This window comes from Ursus americanus, chromosome 11 (assembly GCF_024610735.1).
Source record: "Ursus americanus isolate L20-20 chromosome 11, mUrsAme1.1.p, whole genome shotgun sequence".
In the NCBI taxonomy this organism is placed as follows: Eukaryota; Metazoa; Chordata; class Mammalia; order Carnivora; family Ursidae; genus Ursus; species Ursus americanus.
Genome location: NC_142137.1, coordinates 27,846,349 through 27,870,743, shown reverse-complemented (window position 1 = coordinate 27,870,743; position 24,395 = coordinate 27,846,349). Strand labels below are relative to the sequence as shown.

Here is a 24,395-nt window from a genome sequence, read left to right as displayed (position 1 = left end):
ATGTGGGCTAAACAACAAACAGATTTAGGTCCAAACCCTTGGCCCTATAACTACAATATATCCTTAGGCAAGTCACTCCCCGAATCTGCTGATCTTGAAAGAGGATCTAACACCTACCTTTTTTCCCAGCCCCAGCTTTGTCTCTTTCTGTGACCTCTTCTCCCCTTCCCTAGCTGCCATACTCTTTAAAGTACGTATGGGAAAGAGAGAAGCTGGAACTAGGAAGGCAGGTTCCATCGCAAGTGGTCCCGCCAAAAGACCTGTCAGATCATGTCTGAAGCGGACTCTTTTTTTCTCAGATGCACCTTTGTGGGTTCTTCAGAGTCTCACCTCAGAGACCTTCTGGCTCTAGCTCCACTGAAGGATAATTCATTTTCCTCCTGGCTTTCTTGCTGTCACTTAAAAGGCCAACGGTTGGAGCTTCCTTGTCCTTGTAGACAGTGTATCTGGGCAGGAATCTAAACAGCTCCAGACTGCCCCTCTCCTCCACTAGGCCTGATGTACAGGAAACATTCATACTGCTTTGCCCTGACAAATGTGGGAGTGTAGACAAATTCCAACACAACCACCCCTTGGATAGCTTTGCCTATGGGAGCAGTTAGCCACAGCTATAGTTCTCTCCTTGTTGGATTTCTCAGGGGATTCAGACCCCAGTCCGCTGTGCCCCCTAACTGAAGAGAACTCTTTAAATCTCTAAATGGTCCCTCTCAAGTTCCTCTCACTAGATATCAAGTGAGAGAGCATGCACCCCTACTTCTCCCATGTCGTAGGAAGAAGCCACAGCATAACTTTCTGAAAGGATCCTCACAAAATCTTCTTCCTTGACCCATAAGTGTCCTTCTTATGGGTTTTAGAGCCTCTAACTGGTTCTTGAAATATGTCACTTCTGAATTTCACCCTATTGTACCGTAGTGCCTTGGCTAAAATCCCAGCAGCACATTCTGTTATGATAATAATTAGCGACAGATGAAGTTAGTCCATCTTCTGATCGAATTCAAGAAAAAACTAATATTTGAATGAATAATTACTTGCCATTGTTAACTCACAAAATTTCTAGCTTTTATAAACTTTTAGCATGGCAATCCAGAGAATGCAAGGTCTTATGGGTTATGACTCACATCATAAAACTAACAGACTGCTATTGCCTTTCACCCCTGCCAAGTCTGTGATTATTATTAATAAAAACTCAATAAAGTTTCAAAGTAATATATTTGTATACTCAGAGATGATCTCATTTAATCCCCAAAAGTCTAGGTAGGTACTCTTACTAAGTTCACTTAACAACTGAGAAACTGAAGTACATAGTCACTACACCCAGCATGGTAAAATTTTTATTTAAAAAATGCAAACTAGCCCAGTCCCTCGATGAAATTCAACCAAACATCCACACAGGGTTTCCTATTATTGTTGAGAAAACAAATCTTTTTCAATGGAAAAGGTGCTATTTAAATTATAAAAGAGCAACATTCTCTCCCTTCCTATTAAAAGTGCCTATTACCTTCAAGGCACTATCCTAAGCTGTTGAGAATATAAAAACAACTAAGAGATTTCTCTACCTTCCAATAATTTCAGTCTAGTAACATATGCAAACCAAAATCCAATCAGAACACCATATAGAACATGATAAATGCCTTAAGAGATACAGATGACAAAAAAATATATAATACAGTCTTTAGAATGTGTTTGTATACATGTGTATGTGATATTATATATAGAGAAAATGTATAATAAAGTCTTTAGAATGTGTTTGTATACATGTGTATGTGATATTATATAGAGAGAAAATGTATAATAAAGTCTTTAGAATGTGTTTGTATACGTGTGTGTGTGATATTATAGAGACAGACATCCAAGAAAGGCCATGTCGGGGAATCTTTTTCAAAAATACCAGGAAGCTTTCCAATTTTCCCATTCAGATCCTTTGTTTCCTACTCCATACCAACAATGAATCCTCAGCTCTCAGTATATGGCCAAAGGAGAATACACATCACCCAAGGGAAGTGTTAGGTTTAATATATAAGATTTTCCTGCAGGGGCACCTGGGTAGCTCAGTCAGTTAAGTGTCTGTCTTCAGCTCAGAGCACGATCCCAGGGTCCTGGGACTGAGCCCCATATCAGGCTCCCTGCTCAGTGGGAAGTCTGCTTCTCTCTCTCCCTCTACCCCTCCCCCTGTCATGCTCTCACTCTCTCAAATACATAAAATCTTTAAAAAAATAAAAAAAGATTTTCCTGCATATTAAGTAAAATAAAGGTGTTATAATTATGCAGATGTAAATGACTGCAAGGGCAAAGTGTTTACAATTGAAAATACTCAAAGGGAAGAACTACTATAGTTAGTTTAAGGTTGATATTCTTTTGCCCTTTTTTGGTAGATCCAACCCCCATTTCCACTTGATCTTGGCCTCTTTCAAGACATCTTTGTTCTGTAATATTTCAACATTGGTCTAATAGCTTCAAATAAAATGCAACAATACTATACAAAACTGAGATTAAACTGCAAAATATTATTTAATAAACACCCAATGACTCCTGGGGCATAGAGCTGTCTGGCAACTACACAAAAATTCGAGAATGAGTAGACTGTACTTGACCATTTCATTGCCACCCTAAATTTTATTTGGTAGTTATATTTCCACTAGGGAGTGGTTTTTAAATTATTTGCTTTGGGGGCACTTAGGTGGCTCAGTCAGTTGAGCGTCTGACTCTTGATTTTGGCTCAGGTCATAATCTCAGGGTTGTGAGATCAAGCCCTGTGTTGGGCTCCATGCTCAGTGGGGAGTCTGCTTGAGACTCTCTCTCATGCTCTGCCTCTCCCCCCACTCACATGTGCACACTCTCTAAAACAAATAAATCCTTTAAAAAAGTACTTGCTATCAAACATCTGTTAAAAGCATCAGAGTAAAGTGGTCGAGCAAACCCCGCTGCAGAGAACAATTATAATGTGTATGTTGAAAAAGACGTATTGAAACACACTGGAAAATGTCTTAAACAGTCAGAAGGTGGACGAGAGTTTACCCTTGAAAAGCTGAAACTAAAGAATTAAAAACTGTAAGTCTGTGGGCTTTTTTGAGAATCAACAAACTATAAAGGTGCTGGATAGACTATTAGAGACCAGACTAAAGAAAAAGCAGCAGCTAGAGAAAAAGAAAAGCAGCAGCTAGGAGCTGTAAAAACCAAACAGAGATTATGAGCTGCTGCACATCACAGAGTGACAGAGTTTGCAGCCTGAGTCCAGGCAAGCTAACTGCCTACTAGGAACAAAAACTCAATCTCTGGAAGAACACAACAGAATCAGAGTCTTACTTTAAAATATTGTCTATAATATCCATGTTTCAACCTAAGATTATTAGACATTCAAAGAAATAAGTAATATTAATTGACCCTGAATGAGCTACATATTGCATTTAGCAAAGATTTCAGAATGTTTATTATAAACATGTTAGAAGTATTAAAGGATAACATTTTCAAATAATTAAATGTAAAGTATAGTCTTACTGAGTATGCAGATAGGGAATCTCAACAGTGAAATGGAAACTACAAAAAAAAAAAAAACGGAAACTCTAGGAGTAAAAAGCATAATAACTGAATAATGCATTCAGAGGCTCACTAGCAGATTGATAACAAAAGATAAAAGAGAATATGGAAATCTGGGGACACCTGCATGCCTCAGTTGCTAAGCATTTGCCTTCGGCTCAGGTCATGATCCCTGGGATCGAGTCCTGTTTCAGGCTCCTTGCTGAGTGAGGAGTCTGCTTCTCCCTCTGCCTCCTGCTCCCCCTGCTTGTGTGCTCTCTCTCTCTCTGATAAATAAATAAATAAAATCTTAAAAAAAAAAAGAATATGGAAATCTGAAGTCAGGAAATAGCCAATATCAAGAAGAGAGAGAAAAATAACATTAAATAAGATATTAAATAAGAATGAAAAAAGTCAGAAATCTGTGAGACAAAAATCAAAAGGCCCAACATAGGCACAACTGAAGTCCTAGAAGGGAAAAAGAGAAAGAAGCAGAAAACAAATGAAGAAATAATTAACAGACCCCCCAAAATCACAAATTTTGTGAAAAACATTAACAGATCTAAGAAGCTCAAAGACCCTCCTTAAGCAAACCACTCCTAAGCACATCAGAAACTTCACAATGCCAAAGAAAAAGAGAAAATTTTGAAAGTGTCAAAAGAAAAAAATGACCTATTATATCCAGGGTAAACAATGATGCCATTGTCAGTTGGCGACTCATAAGAAATAATGGAGGAACTGTCCTATTCCATGTGCTGAAAAACGAAAAACTGTCAACCATGGATTCCATATCCAGTTAAACTATCCTTCAAAAAATGAAGACAAAATAAGAACATTTTTAGATAATAAAAACAGAGAATTTGTCACTAGGAGACTTCCACTATAAAAAATACTAAAGAAAGTGTTTCAGGCTGAAGGGCAATGATACCAGCTGGCAACTTGGGTGCAAAGGAAGGACTGAAATACACATACACATGCTTTTTCTGCATAATTTCTCTACAAAAACTTATGTGACTGTTTAAAGCAAATTATAACACTGTACATACATACACTACACAGTAACAACAGCACAAAAAATGGAGATAAATGTTATATACTGTTGCAAGTTTCCTATATTTCATCTGAAGCAATTCTGTATTAACTTAAGATGCATTTGGGTAGCTTAAAGATACATATTATAATCCCCAGAGTAAGCATTAAAAAATAATGCAGAGATATAGCTCAACAGCCAACAGAGAAATTAAAATAGATTACTAAAATTCTTTGATTAATGCAAAAGAAGGCAGAAGAGAAGGAACAGAACAAAAAACAGATGAGACAAATAGAAAACGAATAGCAAAATGTCAGACCCAAATATGACCATATCAGTAATTACATTAATAAAAGTAGGCAAAAGACTCTAATCAAATGGCAAAGATTATCTGACTGATTAAAAAAACAAGAACCAAGTATATCCTGTTTAAAGAGATGCTTTTAAGTACGGATACACGAATCAATTGAAAATAAAAAGATGGGGGGAAAAGGCCATGTAAGTAACCTTAAGAAGGCTGGAGTGGCTCCCTTCGTTTTAGACAAAGAGACTAAGAAAAGAAGTATTACTAGGAACAAAGAGGGATATTTTATAACGATAAAAGTGTCAATGCATCAGGAAGATATAACAATGATAAATTTATATACACTCAATAACAGAGCTTCAGAAATACAGGAAGCAATAAAATTTGATCCCTACTTTATACCATATTTAAAAATTACCTCAAAATAGATAAAACTTAAATGTGAAGACGAAAACTATTAAACTTCTAGAAGAAAACACTGGAGGAAATCTTTGTGACCTTGGGTAGGCAAAGATTTCTTAAATACAATATTAAAAACAATCCATAAAGTAAACGTCATCAAAACTAAGAACCTCTCTTTGAAAGACACTTTTTTAAACATTTATTTATTAAATTCAATTACCATATAATATATTATTGGTTTCAGAGGTAGAGGTCAGTGGTTCATCAGTCTTATATAATACCCAGTGCTCATTACATCACATGCCTCCTTAATGCCCATGCCCCAGTTACCCCATCCCCCCATCCCTCTCCCTTCCAGCAACCCTCAGTCTGTTTCCTACGCTAAAGAGTCTCTTATGGTTTGTCTCCCTCTTTGATTTCATCTTCTTTTATTTTTTCCTCTCTTCCCCTATGATCCTCTGTTTTGTTTCTTAAATTCCACATTATGAGCGAGATCATATAATAATTGTCCTTCTCTAATGGACTTATTTTATTTAGCATAACACCCTCTAGTTCCATCCATGTCATTGCAAATGGCAAGATTTCTTTTTTTTTTTTTTGATGGCTGAGTAGCATTCCATTATGTGTGTGTGTGTAAGAGTACACACACACACACACACACACATACACACACACATCTTCTTTATCCATTCATGTGATGATGGACATCTGGGCTCTTTCCATAGTTTGGCTATTGTGGACATTGCTGCTATAAACATTGGGGTGCAGGTGCCCCTCCGGATCACTACATTTGTATCTTTGGGGTAAATACCCAGTACTGCAATTGCCCAACACATGTCATAGGGTAGCTCTATTTTCAAACTTTTGAGGAACCTCCATACTGTTTTCCAGAGTGGCTGCACCAGCTTGCATTCCCACCAACAGTGTAGGAGGGTTCCCCTTTCTCTACATTCTTACATCTGTCATTTCCTGACATGTTAATTTTAGCCATTCTGGCTGGTGTGAGGTGGTATCTCATTGTGGTTTTGATTTGTATTTCCCTGATGCTGAGTGATGTTGAGCATTTTTTCATGTGTCTGTTGGCCATTTGGATGTCTTGGAGGGGGGGATGTCTGTTCGCGTCTTCTGCCCATTTCTTGATTGGATTATTTGTTCTTTGGGTGTTGAGTTTGATAAGTTCTTTGTAGATTTTGGATACTAGCCTTTTATCTGATATGGAAAGACACTGTTAAGAGGATGAAAAGACAAGCCACAAACTGGGCAGAAAGATCTGCAAATATCTAATAAAGAACTTATATCTAGATTATATAAAGAATTCTTAAAACTCAATAAAAAGTATGCAACCCAATTAAAAAATTGGTAAAAGATCTGAAAAATCACTTGACAAAAAAGATATATAAATGGAAAATATGCATATGAAAATGCTCAACATCATTAGTCATTACAGAAATGTAAACTCATAAAGCAATAAAAAAACCACATACACCTATTAGAATGGCTAAAATGAAGGGCTAATCATACAAGTGCTGGGGAGGACACAGAGCAACTGGAACCATCACACACTGCTACTAGGAATATAAAATTGTTCAATCACTTTGGAAATCAGTTTAGGAATTTTCTTTTTAAGTTAAACTACCCCTACCATATGACCCAGCCATTACTAGGTATTTATCTAAGAGAAACAAGTACACAAAAACTTGCATACAGACATTTATAGCTGCTTTATTTCTAATAGTCAAAAACTAGAAAGAATCTAAGTGTTCAGAAATAAGTGACTATATAAACAAATTAAGGTGTATTCATACAATGGAACACAACCCAGCAACACAAACAGGAGTGAACTGATAAATACAACAACATGAATGAATACCAAAATAATCACACTCAGTGAAAGATCAAAACAGTACATGAAGTATGATTCCATTCATACAAAATTCTAAAAAATACAAATTAATCTATAGTGACAGGAAGCACATCAGTGTTTACCTGGAGGAGGGAAGGAGCTAGAAGAGGGATTACCAAGGGGCACAAAAAAACCTTTGAGGGTGATGGTTATGTTCATTAGCTTAACTGTAGTAGGGGTTTCACTGGTATATACATATGACAAAACTCATCTAGTTACCTACTTTACACATGCAGTTTATTACATATCAATTATACCTCAATAATGCTGATTAAGAAATGAACCTATATAGATTTCAACAAAAAACAGATGTCATAAAAAACAAACACATAAAACAAAACAGAACTAAACAAATCCACAATCACAGCTGTATCGTTAGCACATCTGTCTCAGTAGTAGAAATAAGAAGACCAAAAAAATCATTAAAATACAAAAGTCTGAGGACACTATAAACCATTTTAACCTGACATTTATAGAACACTATATCCAACAACAAATGCCAGGAAAAGTGTTAATCACCAATGATTAACTCACCAAGGGTGGAGTTGAGACAGATGGAAGAGAACATTTCTGGAATGTCTCCTAATCCATGGAAAGGACCTGCAGAGAATTGTCATTAGCTCCTCGGGCAATCCTGTGAGGTATTATCTTCATTTTAAAGATGGGGAAAAAGAGATTAGGGGTCCTAGGCAACTTGCCAAGGTTATATAACTTTGGTGGGATTCAAACTAAACATCCAGGTTGAAGACATGCCCAGGGCACCTGGGTGGCTCAATCAGTTAAGCATCTGCTTTTGGCTCAGGGCATGATCTCATCAGGGAGCCTGCTTCTTCCTCTCCTGACACTCCCCCTGCTTGTGTGCTCTGGCTCGTGCGCACGCTCTCTCTCTATCAAATAAATAAAATCTTTTTTAAAAAGTTTTAAAATAAAGAAGACATGCCCAAGAGTCCCTCACTAAAAAACACCCACCAGGCACCCACAGCCAGGCACCATGTTTGAAGTTGTTGATAAAAAAGTTATCCCTTCCTGGAGAAGCTCACAATCCAGCTAAATGAAGACAAAACCCAAACCTCAATCAAGATGGCACAGTGAATTCACAGTTCCAGGCATCATGCTCTGTTTCAAACACAAAGTAATGATACAATTAGAATACACATATATATTTTTTAAATGATACAAAAAAGACCTAGTCATGGGCTACAGACTATCTGCAAAAAGGGATGGGCTAAGGTGAGCCTGCTTTCTGGAGTGCAGATCTGGAAGCAGGCATTGGCCATTTTTAAGAGGACTAAAAGTACTCCCCGTGAGACAGAAGAAAGCCAAGCTCACTGACAAGGGCCAGAGCTGGAATGCCCCCACACCCTGCAAAAAGGAGACTGGAGGCAAGAGTGAGCTGCGTGGGAATTAAGTGATTTCTATCCAGATTAAAGATTTAGAATCCTACAAGCCTCTAAGGGAAGGGAGGATACAGCCTCAGCCTCATGAGTAGGCCTGAAACAAGGTCCCAAACTGGCTCTCTGGCTGGTCTGCGAGATTTTTAGTGTTACTGTGGAACAAGAAGCTTAAAAGACCTTGTTCTAAACTGGGAATTTAGGGAGTCCAGTAGAAGACCCATTAGGAAGGGAGGGTGAGGAAGGAGGGAATCAAACAAAACAATATACCTCCCACTCAGAATGATTCTGTAAACTCAAAGTCCAAAAAACTAAAGCCAGTCCCATGCGCACAAAGATTGCCAAAAAATCACCAATTAGCAAATATAGTCACTCCAGATGAAATTAATTCTGTAGACCAGTGTGACTACCACTACAAAATGAGTATGTTTAGAACTTTCAAAGAAATAAATAAAAGAATATTTTCATTAAAAAAAAAAAACTATGAAACAACCAAATTAAAACACAGGAAAGTGCATTTAAAAAAGAATATTAATTAGAAATCCTGGATATGAAAAAAATAGCCACTGAAATACAAAAATTCAATACCTGAAGAAAACTTTTTATTCCAGATTATAACCTAAGTATGAAAATCATTTTTTAAAGATTTTATTTATTTGAGAAAGAGTGAGAGAGAAAGTGAATGACAGACAGAGAGAGAAGGAGCAGGGGGAGGGGCAAAGGGAGAGGGAGAAACAGACTCCTCACTGAGCAGGGAGCCCAATATGGGGCTCCATCCTGAGACTCCAGGATCATGACCTGAGCCGAAGGCAGATGCTTAACCGACAGAACTACTCAGGTGCCCTCCCCCTCCAAAATGTCTTTTTTTTTTTTTTAGATTTTATTTATTTATTTGACAGAGAGAGACAGCCAGCGAGAGAGGAAACACAAGCAGGAGGAGTGGGAGAGGAAGAAGCAGGCTCCCAGTGGAGGAGCCCGATGCAGGGCTCGATCCCAAAACGCTGGGATCATGCCCTGAGCCGAAGGCAGACGCTTAACGACTGAGCCACCCAGGCGTCCCCCGCCCCCCCGCCTCCAAAATATCTTGAACTCATGATAGAAAAGTATTTCCAGACATAGGCACAAACCATGAAGAAAAACATAGATAAAATTTATAATTCCTATGGAAAAAAGGACCCTAGAACCAAAGCAAAAAGAGATGAGCCACAGGATGGGAGATCACTGCAGGGCATATAAGTAGTAAATTATTCTCATCTTGCATTTATAAAGAGAGGTTATAAATCAATAGGAAAAAAGACAACCCAATAGAAAAATGGGCAAAAGAGCTCAGCGGAAATATACAGAAAAGAAAACCCAACAGCCAATTGACATTTACGAAGATGTTCATTAGTAATCAGAAAAATGCAAATTAAAAGAATAATAACAGACCATAATTTGGCAACAAATAAGAAGTCTGACCATACCAAATTTTAATGAGGCTATGGGAAAATGGGAACTCCTATGCATATCAACCACTGAAATAACCATTGTGAATAGCAAGTTGGCAACATCCAGGAAAGCCAAGGACATGCATACTCCACATTCTAGCAATTCCACTCCCAGTTATGTACTCCAGAGAAATTTTATACATGTGCACAAGAAGAACATGAATAAGAATGTTCAATGAAGCGTTGTTTGTAATAGTGAAAAAAAATGGCAACAGCCTAAATGCCCATCAGCATTAGAATAAAGAAATGTCAGTGTTAATATCCAATGGAATACAGACTCACACATGTAGTAATACTATAAAACATGATGGGAATAATAAAAGCAAATTCAGCATGGTGATTACCTCTGGGAAGGCATAGATGAAGATTAGAAATGAAGAAGGAGTACACAGGTGACCACTACAAGTGAGTCTAATATTTTATGTTTTAAAAAGGAGAAAATATTAGAATCTGAGTACTGAGTAATAGTTATCTAGAACATGCATTTGTTGTTTTATTTGCTACATTTTTGTTTGTTTGAAATACTGAACAAAAAAAGAGACAAAGTTAGTTTTCGGATCCTCAAAAGGTTCCCCATAGTATTCCTCTAGAATACTAGAGGAGGTAGGAGAACTATTAAAAAGGGCTAACATATGGCGCCTGGTTGGCACAATGGGTTGAGCAGTCACCTCTTGGTTTCGGCTCAGGTCATGATCTCTTGGTTGTGAGATGGAGCCCGCGTAGGTCTCCACGCTCAGTGTGGAGTCTGCTCAAGATTTTCTCTCCCTCTCCCTCTGCCCCTCCAACTCGTGCTCTCTCTCTCCCTCAAATAATTTTCTTTTTAAAAAAGGGCTAAAATAGGGAAAACAATTTCAAACTCCTTCCATTTATAAAGCTCACTATAAAAATGACAGACTATTCTGGCAAAATTGAAATCGTCAAATCCCATAATATTCCACTGCTCTGGAATTAAAGCTTCTCTTCACATTATATCATCAATAATTCTTTTTAAACATCAAATATATATTTAAATATATGTTTAAAACATTGAATTAAAAAAATACCAAGTAACAATAGAAGAGCTATTATCCGGAAGTGATGGAGGCATCACTCCTGTATAGCCATTTTATGGTTGCTTACAGATGAGAAAGACTTTCTTTTTTTTTTTTTTTTTGGCACTTTAAGTTCACAGGTGCTGGCAGTTAGGAGCATAGTTCCAACGCTTGTTGTGGCACAGATCTGCCTTAAGACTACAGGTAGTTTGAGGTTATATTTTTATGGTTTCACTGATACTGCGTGGCTAACTTGTATCTACAACTCTTGGACACCCCATTCTCAAATAAAAATACCCAAGTCTTACCTCATCAACAGTAAGATAAAAACTTGAGACTTCTCTGCTTTTTTATTTTTTTAAGGTTTATTTATTTTATAGAGAGAGTGAGTGAGCGAGCATGAGTGAAGGGAGGTGCAGAGGGAGAGGAAGAAGGAGAGAAGCAGACCCCACACTCAGCAGGGAGCCCCACACAGGGCTCCCTCCCACAACCCTGAGATCATGACCTAAGCCAAAACCAAGAGTCAGATGCTCAACTGACTGAGCCACCAGGCACCCTTGTCTTCTCTACTTTTTTAAAAGTAAACTTCTTAGAACAGTGTTAGATTTATAGAAAAAGTGTGAAAACAGCACAGAGGGTGCCCGTATACTCCACATCCAGTTTCACCCATTATTAACATCTTACAGTAGTATGGTAGATTTGTCACAGTTAATGAACCAACATTGATACATTACTCAGTTTATACAAAGTCCATACTTTATTCATATTTCGTTAGTTTTTACCTAATGCCCTTTTCCTGTTCTAGGACACCACATTATATTTAGGCATCTTGTCTCCTTAGGCTCCTCCTGACTGACCGTTTGTCTGACTTTTGTTTTTGAAGACCTTGACAGTATCGGGGAGTACTGATCAGGTATTTTGTAGACTGTCCCTCAACTGGGATTTGTCTGATATTTTTCTCATGGTCAGACTACAGTTATGCGTTTTTTGGAAGGAAGACCACAAGAGTAAAGTGCCATTTCATCACATCATATCCAGAACACATAGTATCACAATATGACTTATCACTTTTGATATTAACCTTGATCACCCGGATGAGGTAGCATTTGTCAGGTTTCTCCACTGTAAAGTTTACCTTCTTTCCCCCTTTTTCACCCCACATTCTTAGAAGTCACCAAAGACAACCCACACTTAAGGAGTAGGGAATTATGCTGTACTTCCTTGAGGACAAATTATCTACCTACATAAATTACTTGGAATTCTTCTGCACAGATTTGTCTATTCTCCCACATTTACTTATTTGCTCATTTACTTATATCAATATGGACCAATGGGTATTTATTTTATACTTTGACTTACAATCCAGTACTACCTTATTTATTTTGTTGGCCATTGGGAACTCTTTCAGTTGGCTCCTGTGACCCTTTGACATACCCCAAATATTGTGGAGGAGGGTTTTGTATGTGTGTGTGTGTGTGTGGATTTTGCTTTGTTTTTTGAGCATGTCCTGGCTTTCAGGTACTATAAGATGCTCCAGGCTCATCTTATATATTTTCTGCCCCAGTCCTAGAATCAGCCACTTCTGTAAAGAGCCCTGGTTCCTTTTGGATAATGGTATTAGAAGTCAAGACCTGGGTGCTTAGTGTGCTTGTTGCTACGCTTCTAGGCCCTCTCAGGTCACAGAGCTAGGTAATGCATGTAGGTACATCAACCCATGTATATACACATTTCTATAAATACTGCCTATACCTAACCATCCAGATCTATATTAAACTAATAAACAAATTCATGTTGATTCCTACAACCCTAACCCATTATCACACAAATCATCCTAGCCTTCTCCATTGCTTGTCTGTAACCCTTCATTACCACAGTGAAAAATCTCAGAATCTCCTATTTTTCACCTCAGAAAGTTACACAAGTAAAAGAAGAAATGAACTTACGCTTTAAGAGGAAATCTCTTCTCCAAATAACCATATTTTTCTGTTTAGTAAATACAGAACTTCAAAGCAGCACTTTGCTTTGGATGAACACCCAGATGTTCACTTCCCGATATTTCCAGGTCATGGCATACACAGAAAATAATAACACTTGTAGAGACCACTGAGGTAAAATGGACAAGGTTGCTCATGGCTGCAGAAAATGGCTCAGGAACTTGGGACTTGGGAGTGCTGAGGGGATCAGCACTGACACTCACCTGCAACCGTTTACCTCACTTGGGAAGCACTGAACTGAAGTAACATGGCTCTAACAACTACAGAGATTTCTGGAATTGTGTACCACAGACTACTCCCAAAAATATGAAAAGTAACAAAGTCCAAGGTTGAAAAATTCACAATACAGCCTACTCATATCAACGCTGGGTCTCCAGGGTTCATCTTTAATTTACAGCTCTCAGAAATTCAAAGATAGTTGAGTTTGTAGGGTTTTTTTTTTTTTTCACTCTTAACTTGACAATTCCAGCTTCTATTGCAAAGTCCTCACTCCAATTTATTGAAACTCACACTAAGAGTAATGAACATTTGGGGTGCCTGCGTGGCTCAGTCAGTTAACTGTCTGCCTTTGGCTCAGGTCATGATCTCAGGGTCCTGGGATTGATCCCTATGTGGGGCTAGCAGAAGCCTGCTTCTCTGTCTCCTCCCCGCTTGTGCGCGCTCTCTCTCTCTCCCTCTCTCGCTCTCAAATAAATAAAGTGAGTCTGCTTAAGCTTCTCGGTCTCCATGAGAGGATGCCAACCTGACAGCCTGCTAGTTTGATCTCTAAAGGAGATAAATCCAGTGTAATTCAAAGTAAAATACCCACAGGACAAGTCCTAAACTCCTGGGCAGCTCTTATCAAAAGCCCTGTTGAAAGCAATGGCATTTAAAGATGGGGAAATTGTGCAGTGTACTCTCCACATCACCCTTAGATTAGGCCAGACCTGGAACCTGTGAACTCGGTCAGATCACACTGGACCCTGATAGCACTGCTTTCAGAGTTGTCCCCTGATGCCACAGCCTCAGCTGTCATCAAGAGACACTTAGAGAAACTGCCTAATGAAATCCATTATTACATCCACCATAAAGGTAATGCCAACATTCTTTCCTTCATTCCTCAGTGCTTCCCACAAGAAACTTCGAGTTAGGAAACCCTTCACTTGCTTGAGTAATAAGTAAATTTTCTCCTCTTTAACCACCTCCACCATATCTCCCTTTTCATTCTGGTTGCCAGGAAGCCTGGAGTCATTTTTGTTATTGCACTATAACAATACGGGCCCTGAATGGTTTACATATTAATTAGGTACTATTTTCCCTGATCTTAACCCCACACTATACATTTTCAATGGTTCCTGATTTCTTATTTTCTGCTCCTATCTTACCATTTTATTTGTGTAGTGTTCCATGCTTCTGAAAACCACCTCAAATCCTTTGTGGAATGAGGTACTTAAATTAATACAAATATAATCCTATTATTACTATAGTTGTTTAAACTTGGCAGTAATGACAGGATTAATGGCCTACAGTGGGCAACCTGGTTAAGAGGAAAATTTTTACTACATTCTTATAGAAGAGATTGAAAAATATTCTCCAAAATACAAAGAAAATAAACAACTATTCTTTCCCTGAACATCATTTTCTTTTAAGACACTAATGACATAATTTTAAATTCTAGGCCATGAAAAAAAATACTTTTCTAATTAGATCCCCGTCAAACACCCATTTTCTCTATACCCATTTCTGTGTATCTCTTCTCCACCATGGTGAACTTTTATCTCTTTTCTTAACCACAAGAACTATACAAGGATTAAACTCTACAAGAATTAAAATCATACCTGTCGGTAGGAACACTAAAAATATACTCAGGACAAGCACCTTGTCTTGTAAGGAGAAAGGAAAACTAGCATTTAGTGAATCTCTACCACGTGGCAGACAGTATGTGGGGCACTTTATATTCACCACTTGATTCAATCTTTGAAGCAACCCCAGAATATAGACAATATCCCTGTATTACAGTGTCTGAAATAGCCAAAGCTCAGGGATTAAGTGGTTTGCCTAAGGGTACTCAGCTATTTAAGTGGAAGCCTCTAGACTTACACCCCATACCGTCTGGTCTAAAGCTCTGCTCTGTCTATTCCTTCACCCCTTGTAAACGACCATACTGCTTTTATAAGCTCTCGTCAGCGCACCTAAGCTAAAGCTAGGGAACATTTTAAAGCTAGGAGAACAAGTCAATAACCCTTCAACAGGATGACAAGGATCCATAAAAATGCTTCTACGGAAGAACAGGTTAGAACCAAGCTTATCCAACTGGCCTTCGGTGTTCTCTCCCTCCTCTGCTTCTGCAGCACTTACAATGGGTGCCACTCACGGTCACCGACCCGAGGTTCTTCACCCTATGCATTGTCTTCACACACACACACACACACACACACACACACACACACACACAATCTTGTCTCTCCAAACCTCAATTTCCTAAATGCCACCACCCTATGTTACATATGCTTTCCCCCTTCCATTCTCCATATTATAGTAGGTAATCAAAACGGTATCAAATGAATGAATGGGAACATTCAATCCTTGAGAGGGAAGTGACTGCTGGATATACACTGTCAGATCACTCTACTTTACTCAAAGAAGGCTGCATCTACCTCCTTTGTCCACGGTAAGATATATCTCCCTTACTGCAGCAGCAGGACCTCTGAGAAGCCAGAAGAGAGCTCCTTCACGTACAATTAAAAGTACTTACAGCATAGCATCAACAATTTCTGTATTACTTTACTTCTCCCACAATGAAACAATCCTGATTCATTAAGACGTTTCTTGAATTTCTCAGTATAACCTGTTCTGCTGTAAGATTCACAGAACTAAGTCCTCAGTAACACTGAAGGATTTTTTTTAAGTTATCTCATAAAATGTTGAAAAGAGCATAATTAAGGTAAGGGCCAAGACATGAAAGGAAACAAGTTCCATCAGATTTGTATGTGACACATTCATTCATTATTTATCAAAGGCCTGTAACACATATACTGTTGCTGTTTTAGGTGCTGAGGAGACAGAGCAATGAACAAAACAGACACAAATCCCTGCGCTCATGGAGCTGCCCTTCCACTGGGGGACAAAAGGCTAGGGAGAATGGTTGATGTACTGGCTGGAAAAAATCAAGACTTGAAATCAGTATCAAGAGAAGACCAAAGCAACAAAATCGAATTTAATGGAGAAAATATATATATAGCATTTTACATGTAGAGTCCAGCAAATTAAATGGACAAATATGAATGAGAAGGGGTAATACAGCTTTATTCAGGCAATAAATATGTACTGAGTCACAGACTCTGCTGGGCACTGGGGATCTCAAGTCCCTAATCTCTAGAAGCTCATAATCAGGAGAGACAGACAGACAACAGAGCAGTATACAGTGTGATAACCGACCAAGGTATGAACCATATATTGGCACCACTTAGAAGGGGTACCCACCCCAGGACACTCTTTCCTCAGGGTAACACCCAAACCATCTTAAAGGGTGAACGAACAGCCCTTAGTCAGGCAAGGACTGGGGAAAAGAGGCAGGAACATTTCATGTAGAGGGAACAGCATGTACAAAATTAATATCTATATTAATAGATATAATATTGTGGTTCTTGAAAGGTACAACCAGAATCACAGTACAGGTGTGTCTGTTGTTCTAAGAAGTCAGAGTTCATACATTAGATGTTAAGGAATCATCAAGTTTTAACCTGGGAATTACACGAGCAGATGGTATTCTAGAAACTCCACTCTGTGAACAGTTTAGAGAGAGGACTATTCATGGAGGAGATTGGGAGGGAGGCAGCTGCAGGCTGCTACAAGCGGCGAATGACAATGGTGCAAACTCAGAAGTAGCAGGGCATCCAAAGGGACAGATTGGAGATGTGGGTGGTGGAATCAACACAACTTAGACTGGTTAGTTATAAAAATAAATAAATAAATAAATGGAGTAGCAGTAAGGTTGACACTTAAGAGATCTGGCTAGGCGACAAAGTGAAGGGGAGGCAGAGTCTAAGAATAAGGAAAATGAATGGGTTTGGGGAGCAGGGAAAGGGAAAGATGAGTTTATTTGAAAATGCCAGCAACTACTCAGTATGCCTGGATGTAAGGCAAGATTCTTCTGCCAAAGCTGCTCCTCAGGAGTAACTGAAAGAACTGCTTTATATTAAAGCGGTAGCTGCTTTATACTAAACTCTCTTTCAAAAGTTTCCATACATGGGGCACTTTCTCAATCTCTATATTTTGAACAAATTACTGTTAGGGAAGTTACAAATAAGCCTCAAACTACCTCAACCACTACCTACTGTTGTTGGTTTTGGATCATACTAGAGATCACCTGATGGACGGGATTGGTAAAAAGGAACAAAAAAATTTAACACGTTTTAACAAAATAAAAATTATAAAAACAAAAAAATGAACACGTTTATGTATTTCCCTGAGAGCACACTTCACACTTGCATGTTTGGATGTTACAAATTTCAAAAAGCAACACAGTGAGTAAGCACTTACGTTGTGGAGATCACAAATATGCACCCAAAGGACAAAACATCTGTCCTCATGATGTACCAGTAGAGACTTGCCACAAGGAACCTTGCTGGTTCCTAGCCTTTTGCTTCCATTCAGGGACTTCCCAGCAGAGACAAGGCCGTCTCCACTCCCTCAGCAACTGCTCCTGCAGGAGATGACTGTCTGCTTGGTGCCTTTGCTGGGAGGAACTGAATATGCTCTGTCAGCCCCTTCTGAGCCTCAATGCTTAGTAGTGGCCTGTCCTCAAGAGGTCCAAATTCTCTGATCATCCATGATATAAGCTTACAAGGCAAAGCCTGCAGGAGAGATTTACAGCTGACCTGTAACTGCCACACCAGCCCTGTCCCTTAATGCAGAGAGAGATATCAGGTGGCCATAGACCACAATGATATTGATGATGATGACAGCTGGAATTTACCTAAAACTCACCATGTGCCGGACACTCTACGTGCTTCACATATATTCGGTCATTTAATATCCACGCCAATCCCATGAGGTAGGATACTCCTGAGAACACTGAGATTTAGAAACCTGCTAAAGGGGCACCTGGGTGGCACAGCGGTTAAGCGTCTGCCTTTGGCTCGGGGCGTGATCCCGGCATTGTGGGATCGAGCCCCACATCGGGCTCCTCCGCTATGAGCCTGCTTCTTCCTCTCCCACTCCCCCTGCTTGTGTTCCCTCTCTCGCTGGCTGTCTCTATCTCTGTCAAATAAATAAATAAAATCTTTTAAAAAAAAAACAACCTGCTAAAAATCACACAAATCTAGTAGGAGGTAAGGCTGCAATTCGAGCCGAAAGCCCTCACTCTTAGCCACTAGGCTATATTGACTTAGAAATGATCTAACCAAAAATCGTTGTATTAAGAGGATGAGAAAAAAGGTAGTATGAAAGAGTTGTATCTTCATCCTCCATAGAAGGAAGTCTTCAGATAAGTTTGAAAATTCAAAATATAGCCATATTCTATAGAAATTTTTTTTAGAAATATGAAGACAACCATAAGAAACTGTTAAACAAGTTGGAAGCAGTGCCTTTGGAACAGAGTAACCAGGGTGAGGGGGAGTGGGATAGGGCAATGCTACTTTTTATTAGGACTTCTAGAAAGAAGTCTTTTACACTATATACATATATAACTGATAATCATAATTAACTTTAGCAAATTGATACCAAAGTTTGTTAGAATTAATCAGGGTATATGTCTAATCTGCTTTTAAAAATCATATGACCCCATTATGATAGAATAACTCAATAGAACTACCCAGCAGACAGCCTAAGCTGAGAAGATACCACTGGGAATGGAGGGTCATAATGGTGATATGGCCTGGCTCAAGATTTGACAACTCTGATCCAAATTCCTAGGAAAAGAAGAAATCCAGATATCAAAGAAAAAGGTAGATTCCCTAAGCCCAGTCAAAACACAGCTTGTCCTGAAGAGGGGTTGAAGGGGTAACATGAAGTAGTCTTATGCTAGGGGGGCCTGGGTGGCTCAGCCGGTTAAACGTCTGCCTCTGGCTCAGGTCACCATCCCTGTGTCCAGCCGATATCCGCATCTGGCTCCCTGCTCAGCAGGGAGCCTCCTTCTCCCTCTGCCCCTCCCTCTGCTCGCCTGCTCGTGTTCAATCTCTCTCTAAAATAAAGAAATTAAATTAAATTAAAAAGAAACAGTCTTATGCTTGGAAATGGTTTTATCTGAGCTAAAAACCTACTTCAGTTACTAACTTGTCTTTCTGTTTTCCAGGGTTAGATGTTCTGGCAACTATCCTTCCTTTAACAACACAAGAATATCTGCAATGTTAAGGGGAAGAGGAGGGTTAAAGTCATTGCCATAAAGCAAACCAGAGAACAGTCCTGACTATGAACAGGCCATTTGCCTGGCAATGTCAGTTCTGCAAAGGAAGGTAAATATCAGGCCAGCAAAAGTAGAGGAAGACAATTATTTCAAAAAAGTCCCTTGTGAGAATTGGGAGAATTTGAAATTATAAAGCTTTATCCTGCTATTTAATACTTAATAGTATTAAGCAACATGTTGTTTTAAGAGGTAAAAAGGAATATTCGACCTCACAGAATTGAGTAACAAAGATCATTCTGGACAGCTACAATATCCCCATTCCCTTAAAACGGGAAGAAAGACCTGTTTACTCCTTTCAAAGGGGTTTATCTGAGTACAAGTAATTTAAGTAGGTCTAGGATAAACTCTACAGTAAAATTTCCTATTAATCGCAAACCATGATTGCTTTGGCACCCCAGAACTTTGTATACGTTTCCTACAGAGTTTTGTGCTAAAGCAACATTTAGTAATGCTTACTATGTACCAGGAACTGTGCAGGTGCCGCATATGCATAACTCATTTAATCCTTACAACAACCCTAACTGAAGCACTCTTACTATCCTTCTATAAAGGGGGAAACTGAGGCAAAGACTTGTTAAACAACTTGCCCAACGCGAGACACAGGTGGAGGACAAAAACCCAGACAGTCTGGAGGCCATGTTCTTAGCCACTACACATACCCACCAAGAACCCAGTTTTTGTAAAGTGCTACAGCAAACCTTTTGGAGACACATGAAAACACCTCCTCCTAAAACGGTCATGTACAAACAAGTCTTGATGTTCTAAGAAAGCATCAACCTACACAAGTTTGTACCTAACAGATGGATTTCTGTCTTGGTGAATCAAATGTCTCCTTGCCCTGCCCTAAGTACCAACTAAACAAAGATGCTCTGATAAGAACATTACTTGCCACAAGTAATTCTGCCAGGGAGTTATTTACTATTGAATGGCAGGAAATCATGAGAGAAGTTAAACTGCCAAGATAAACCACAAACTGCATATATGGCTGGGTTGCAAGCCAGGGCTCTCACTCACATTCCTGCTTGACTGGAGTTAGGACCTAGATCATCTTTTACATGAAGAATTGATAAAAACAAGTTGAATTGATGAATGAGAAAAAAAAATACTTAACAAAACCACTCATCCTTTGTTCTGTTCTACTATATTTAGAAATCTTGGTCTTGCCATAGCATAAGATGAAAGACTGTTCTTAGCCAAGTCAAAACTAGCTCTGCCATTCTGCTTAATCTTAAAATCAAATTTAAAAAACAAACACCTGGGGCGCCTGGGTGGCACAGCGGTTAAGCGTCTGCCTTCGGCTCGGGGCATGATCCCGGCGTTATGGGATCGAGCCCCACATCAGGCTCCTCCGCTATGAGCCTGCTTCTTCCTCTCCCACTCCCCTTGCTTGTGTTCCCTGTCTCGCTGGCTGTCTCTATCTCTGTCGAATAAAATAAAATCTTAAAAAAAAAAAAAACAAAAAAACAAAAACAAAAAACCAAACACCTACTGAAAGTATAACAGTAAAAAAGTAGACTCATGATCAAGTAAGGCCTAAAGAAAGGCAGGATATGATCAGAAGCAGTCCCTTAGAGCCCCACAAGAGGGACCCCGGCCCTAGACTCCTGCAGATCACATGCTCCTAACAACTCTCCTTAAAGAACACATGGACGCTCAGTACTGACACAGTGAGACTTGTAACTCTGAACACGTGTTCTTGTTCAGGCCTCAGAGAAGCACATCTCCATACATGTTGTCCTATGTCCACAAAAAAGGGGATCTCATCTAAATTCCATGAAGTTGCAGCTGTGCCACTGCAAAGCACTTAGGTAAGAAAAAAAAACCTTATAAAAAGCCTTCTTCTAAGAGAACATGATTGCAATGAATTCTTGCACAATGAAGTTTCACTTCCAAGTAGAGCTAGGTATTCATTTTCTTGCTTTTCTTCCTGTTCCAATTCATGGTTCTGGTGATACTCACTAATTAGCATGAAATTCACAGCCATTACACATGGAGAAAAACATTTTGCAGCATTAAACATTTCATATTACTCTTAAATACATACATATGTCATTGGATCTAAAACAAGTAAAACATGACACTGATGGTTTATAATGGGAATTAATAGACCCTAAATGTTAGAATAATTTTGATTTTACAAAACTATTTGATAAGACTTATTAAATTTCAAAAATACATCAAATTCAGGGGTGCCTGGCTGGCTCGGTCAGTTATGATCTCAGGGTCCTAGGACTGGGCCCCGTGTTGGGCTCCCCACTCAGCAGGAAGTCTGCTTGACCCTCTCCCTCTCCCTGTGCCCACTTGTCACATTCTTTTTTAAAAAATCAAATTCAGCTATAAATACTTTGTATTTAAAATTAAAACTTGAATATATTCTGTATTTTGCCCTTTTTCTCATGTAGCTATTTTAATGAGATCTAATTCACATACCATACGATTTGACCTTTTAAAATACACAAGTCAGTGGTATTTAGTATATTCACAAAGTTGTGCAACCATCATCATTATCTAATTACAGAACATTTTTCTCACCCTAAAAAGGAACTCTGCACCCATTAGTAGTTACTCCTATCCCTCCCTCCACCCAGCTCCTGTCTACATGAACTACCTATTCTGGACATTTTATATAAATGGAAGTACAAAATATGCTTCCAATTTGTGTCCGGCTTCTTTCATTTAGTAGGTTTTCCAAGTTCATCCTCATAACATGTATGAGTAATTTGTTCCTTTTTGTGGCTAAGTAAGGTTCCATTTGTGGATATGCCACATTTGGTTTATCCATTCATTTGTTGATGGACATTTGGGTTCTTTCCACTTTTGGGTTATTATGAATAAAAGCTATGCTGAATGTTTGTACTCAAGGTTCTCCACTCACATAGCTTTTCAATTCTCTTGGGTGGAAATTGCTGTGTCATATAGTAACTTATAGAGGAACTGGCAGACTTTTCCAAAGTGGCTATACCATTTTACATTCTCACCAGTAATGTATGAAGGTTCTAATTTTTCCACATCTTTTCCAACATTTGTTATTATCCATCCTTTTTTATTATAGTTAGCCTGGTAGGAATGAAATAGTACTTCATTGTGATTTCTATTTGTATGCCCCTAATGACTAGTGATGTTGAGCATCTTTTCATATCGTTGGCCACCTTTAGATCTTTTTGGAGAAATGCCCATTCAAATCCATTGCCCATTTTTAAATGTGTTCCTTGTCTTTTCATTGTTGAAATTTAAAAGTTCTTTATATATTCTGAGCATCAGTCCTTTAAGATATATGATTTGTAAAACATTTTCTCCCATTCTGTGGGTTTTCTTTTCACCCTCTTGATAGTGTCCTTTGAAACAGAAATTTTTAATTTTGATGAAGATCAATGTATCCAATTTTTCTTTTGTTGCTTGTGCTTCAGATATCTAAGAAACCACTGCCTACTTTGAGGTCATGAAGATATGATACCTATGCTTTTTTCTGAGTTTTACAATTTTAGCTCTTATACTTAGGTCTTTGATCCATTTTTAATTAAGTTTTACATATGATGTGAGATAAGGATCCAACTTCATTCTTCCTCATGTGGCTATCCAGTTGTCCCAACATCTTTAGTTAAAAAGACTATTCTGTCTTGGCTTGCTTTTTTTTTTAGCTTGCTTTTTTGTCTTAATAATTTTTCATATTTAGGAAAAAAATATTTTAAAAACATAATTTTCATTTTTTTATAGTTTCACAGACCAATTGTTGTACAATAAACTGCATATAAAGGGCTCAATGAGAAGCTTTGGCAGGTGTATACACCACTGTTACAATCAAGATAACGAATATTTCTATTCCTCTAAAAGTTTCCTCATCCCAACTGCAATTCCTCACTCCTGCCCCTTCCCAAACAACTGCTGATTCATTTTCTGTCACTATAGATTAGTTTGCATTTTCTAGACTTTTCCATAAATAGAATCATACAATATGTATTTTGTTTCTTACTTTTACATTTTACTTTAATTTGCATCATTTTTGAAAAGTATTCAAATATTGTGGTTCAATACAATTACCTTATTTTTTAACCCTTAAGTCATTACTGTGACTATATCTTGTTATTAATATCCCAAAATGTCTTGGTTATAATAGCATGCATTTTTGTTGAAACAAAGGCAAATAATTTTATAGAATTAATCTGTGAATATATCTTATTTTATTAAACTTTATTACTCAACCAAACATCACAGGCCAACCAAAAGAATACAAAGATATATGAAATAATAATTGAATTCAGTTATCTTTGATATTCTGCTAACATTCAATTAAAACCATAAGTTTACATATTTCCTAATTTTGTTACTAGGAAGGTTTATTTTTTAAGGTACAGAGAATATTTTAACAGATTTTAGACATAAGGTATATAAGACTTCATTTGTACTTTAGAGGCAGGCTGGGCTGGCAATGTTCTGTTTCTTCATAAGAGTGTTCATAATTATCCTTTATAGGTCTGTTTATACATATATATATGTGTAGAGAGAGAGAGAGAGGCTATATTTCACCGTGAAAGAAGAGGAAAAAGGAAACAGAATCACAGAAGGTCATAATATGTGTGACCCTGGTGGACAATGTAAATCTAACTAACTTGGTATAAAGTACAGGTGAAGTGGAGTCATTTTGCTCACTTTGCTCATATGTGAAATCAACTTTTGGAGGATCTGGGTCAAGCCCATACAACTCTCCAGGATTCCTGCTCCCTCAGCAACTAGGGACCTAGAAGAACACACATTACACCTCTAATATGGTCAGAGGAACTGGGAAGGAATCAAGAGAAAGGAACATCCAAATGGTACTCTAGTAGGCCAGGCACAGGGCCAAGGACTTTCCCTACACATGTTATTTAATCTTTGCAGCAACTCTGCCAGACAGGGACTACTGACTCCATTTCACTGGTAGGAAAACTGAGGCTTGCAAAGATTAAGTAATTCTCCAA

At 38.4% G+C, this 24,395-nt stretch overlaps 1 protein-coding gene across 2 annotated transcripts in view; it reads right to left on the bottom strand.

Annotated features, from left to right (window-relative positions):
- Positions 1-24,395, bottom strand: part of SLC16A10 (solute carrier family 16 member 10) — a 122,990-nt gene that overhangs the window by 56,460 nt on the left and 42,135 nt on the right. Inside the window, exon 1 of one of the 2 annotated variants that reach the window (XM_045798485.2) lies at positions 7,687-9,027. The exons of the other annotated variant lie outside the window; for it this stretch is intronic. Coding sequence (XP_045654441.1) covers positions 7,687-7,720 — 34 coding nt within the window. The 5' untranslated portion in view covers positions 7,721-9,027. Of the gene's footprint in view, positions 1-7,686; positions 9,028-24,395 lie in introns of those variants that run through there. 2 annotated transcript variants of the gene reach the window in all.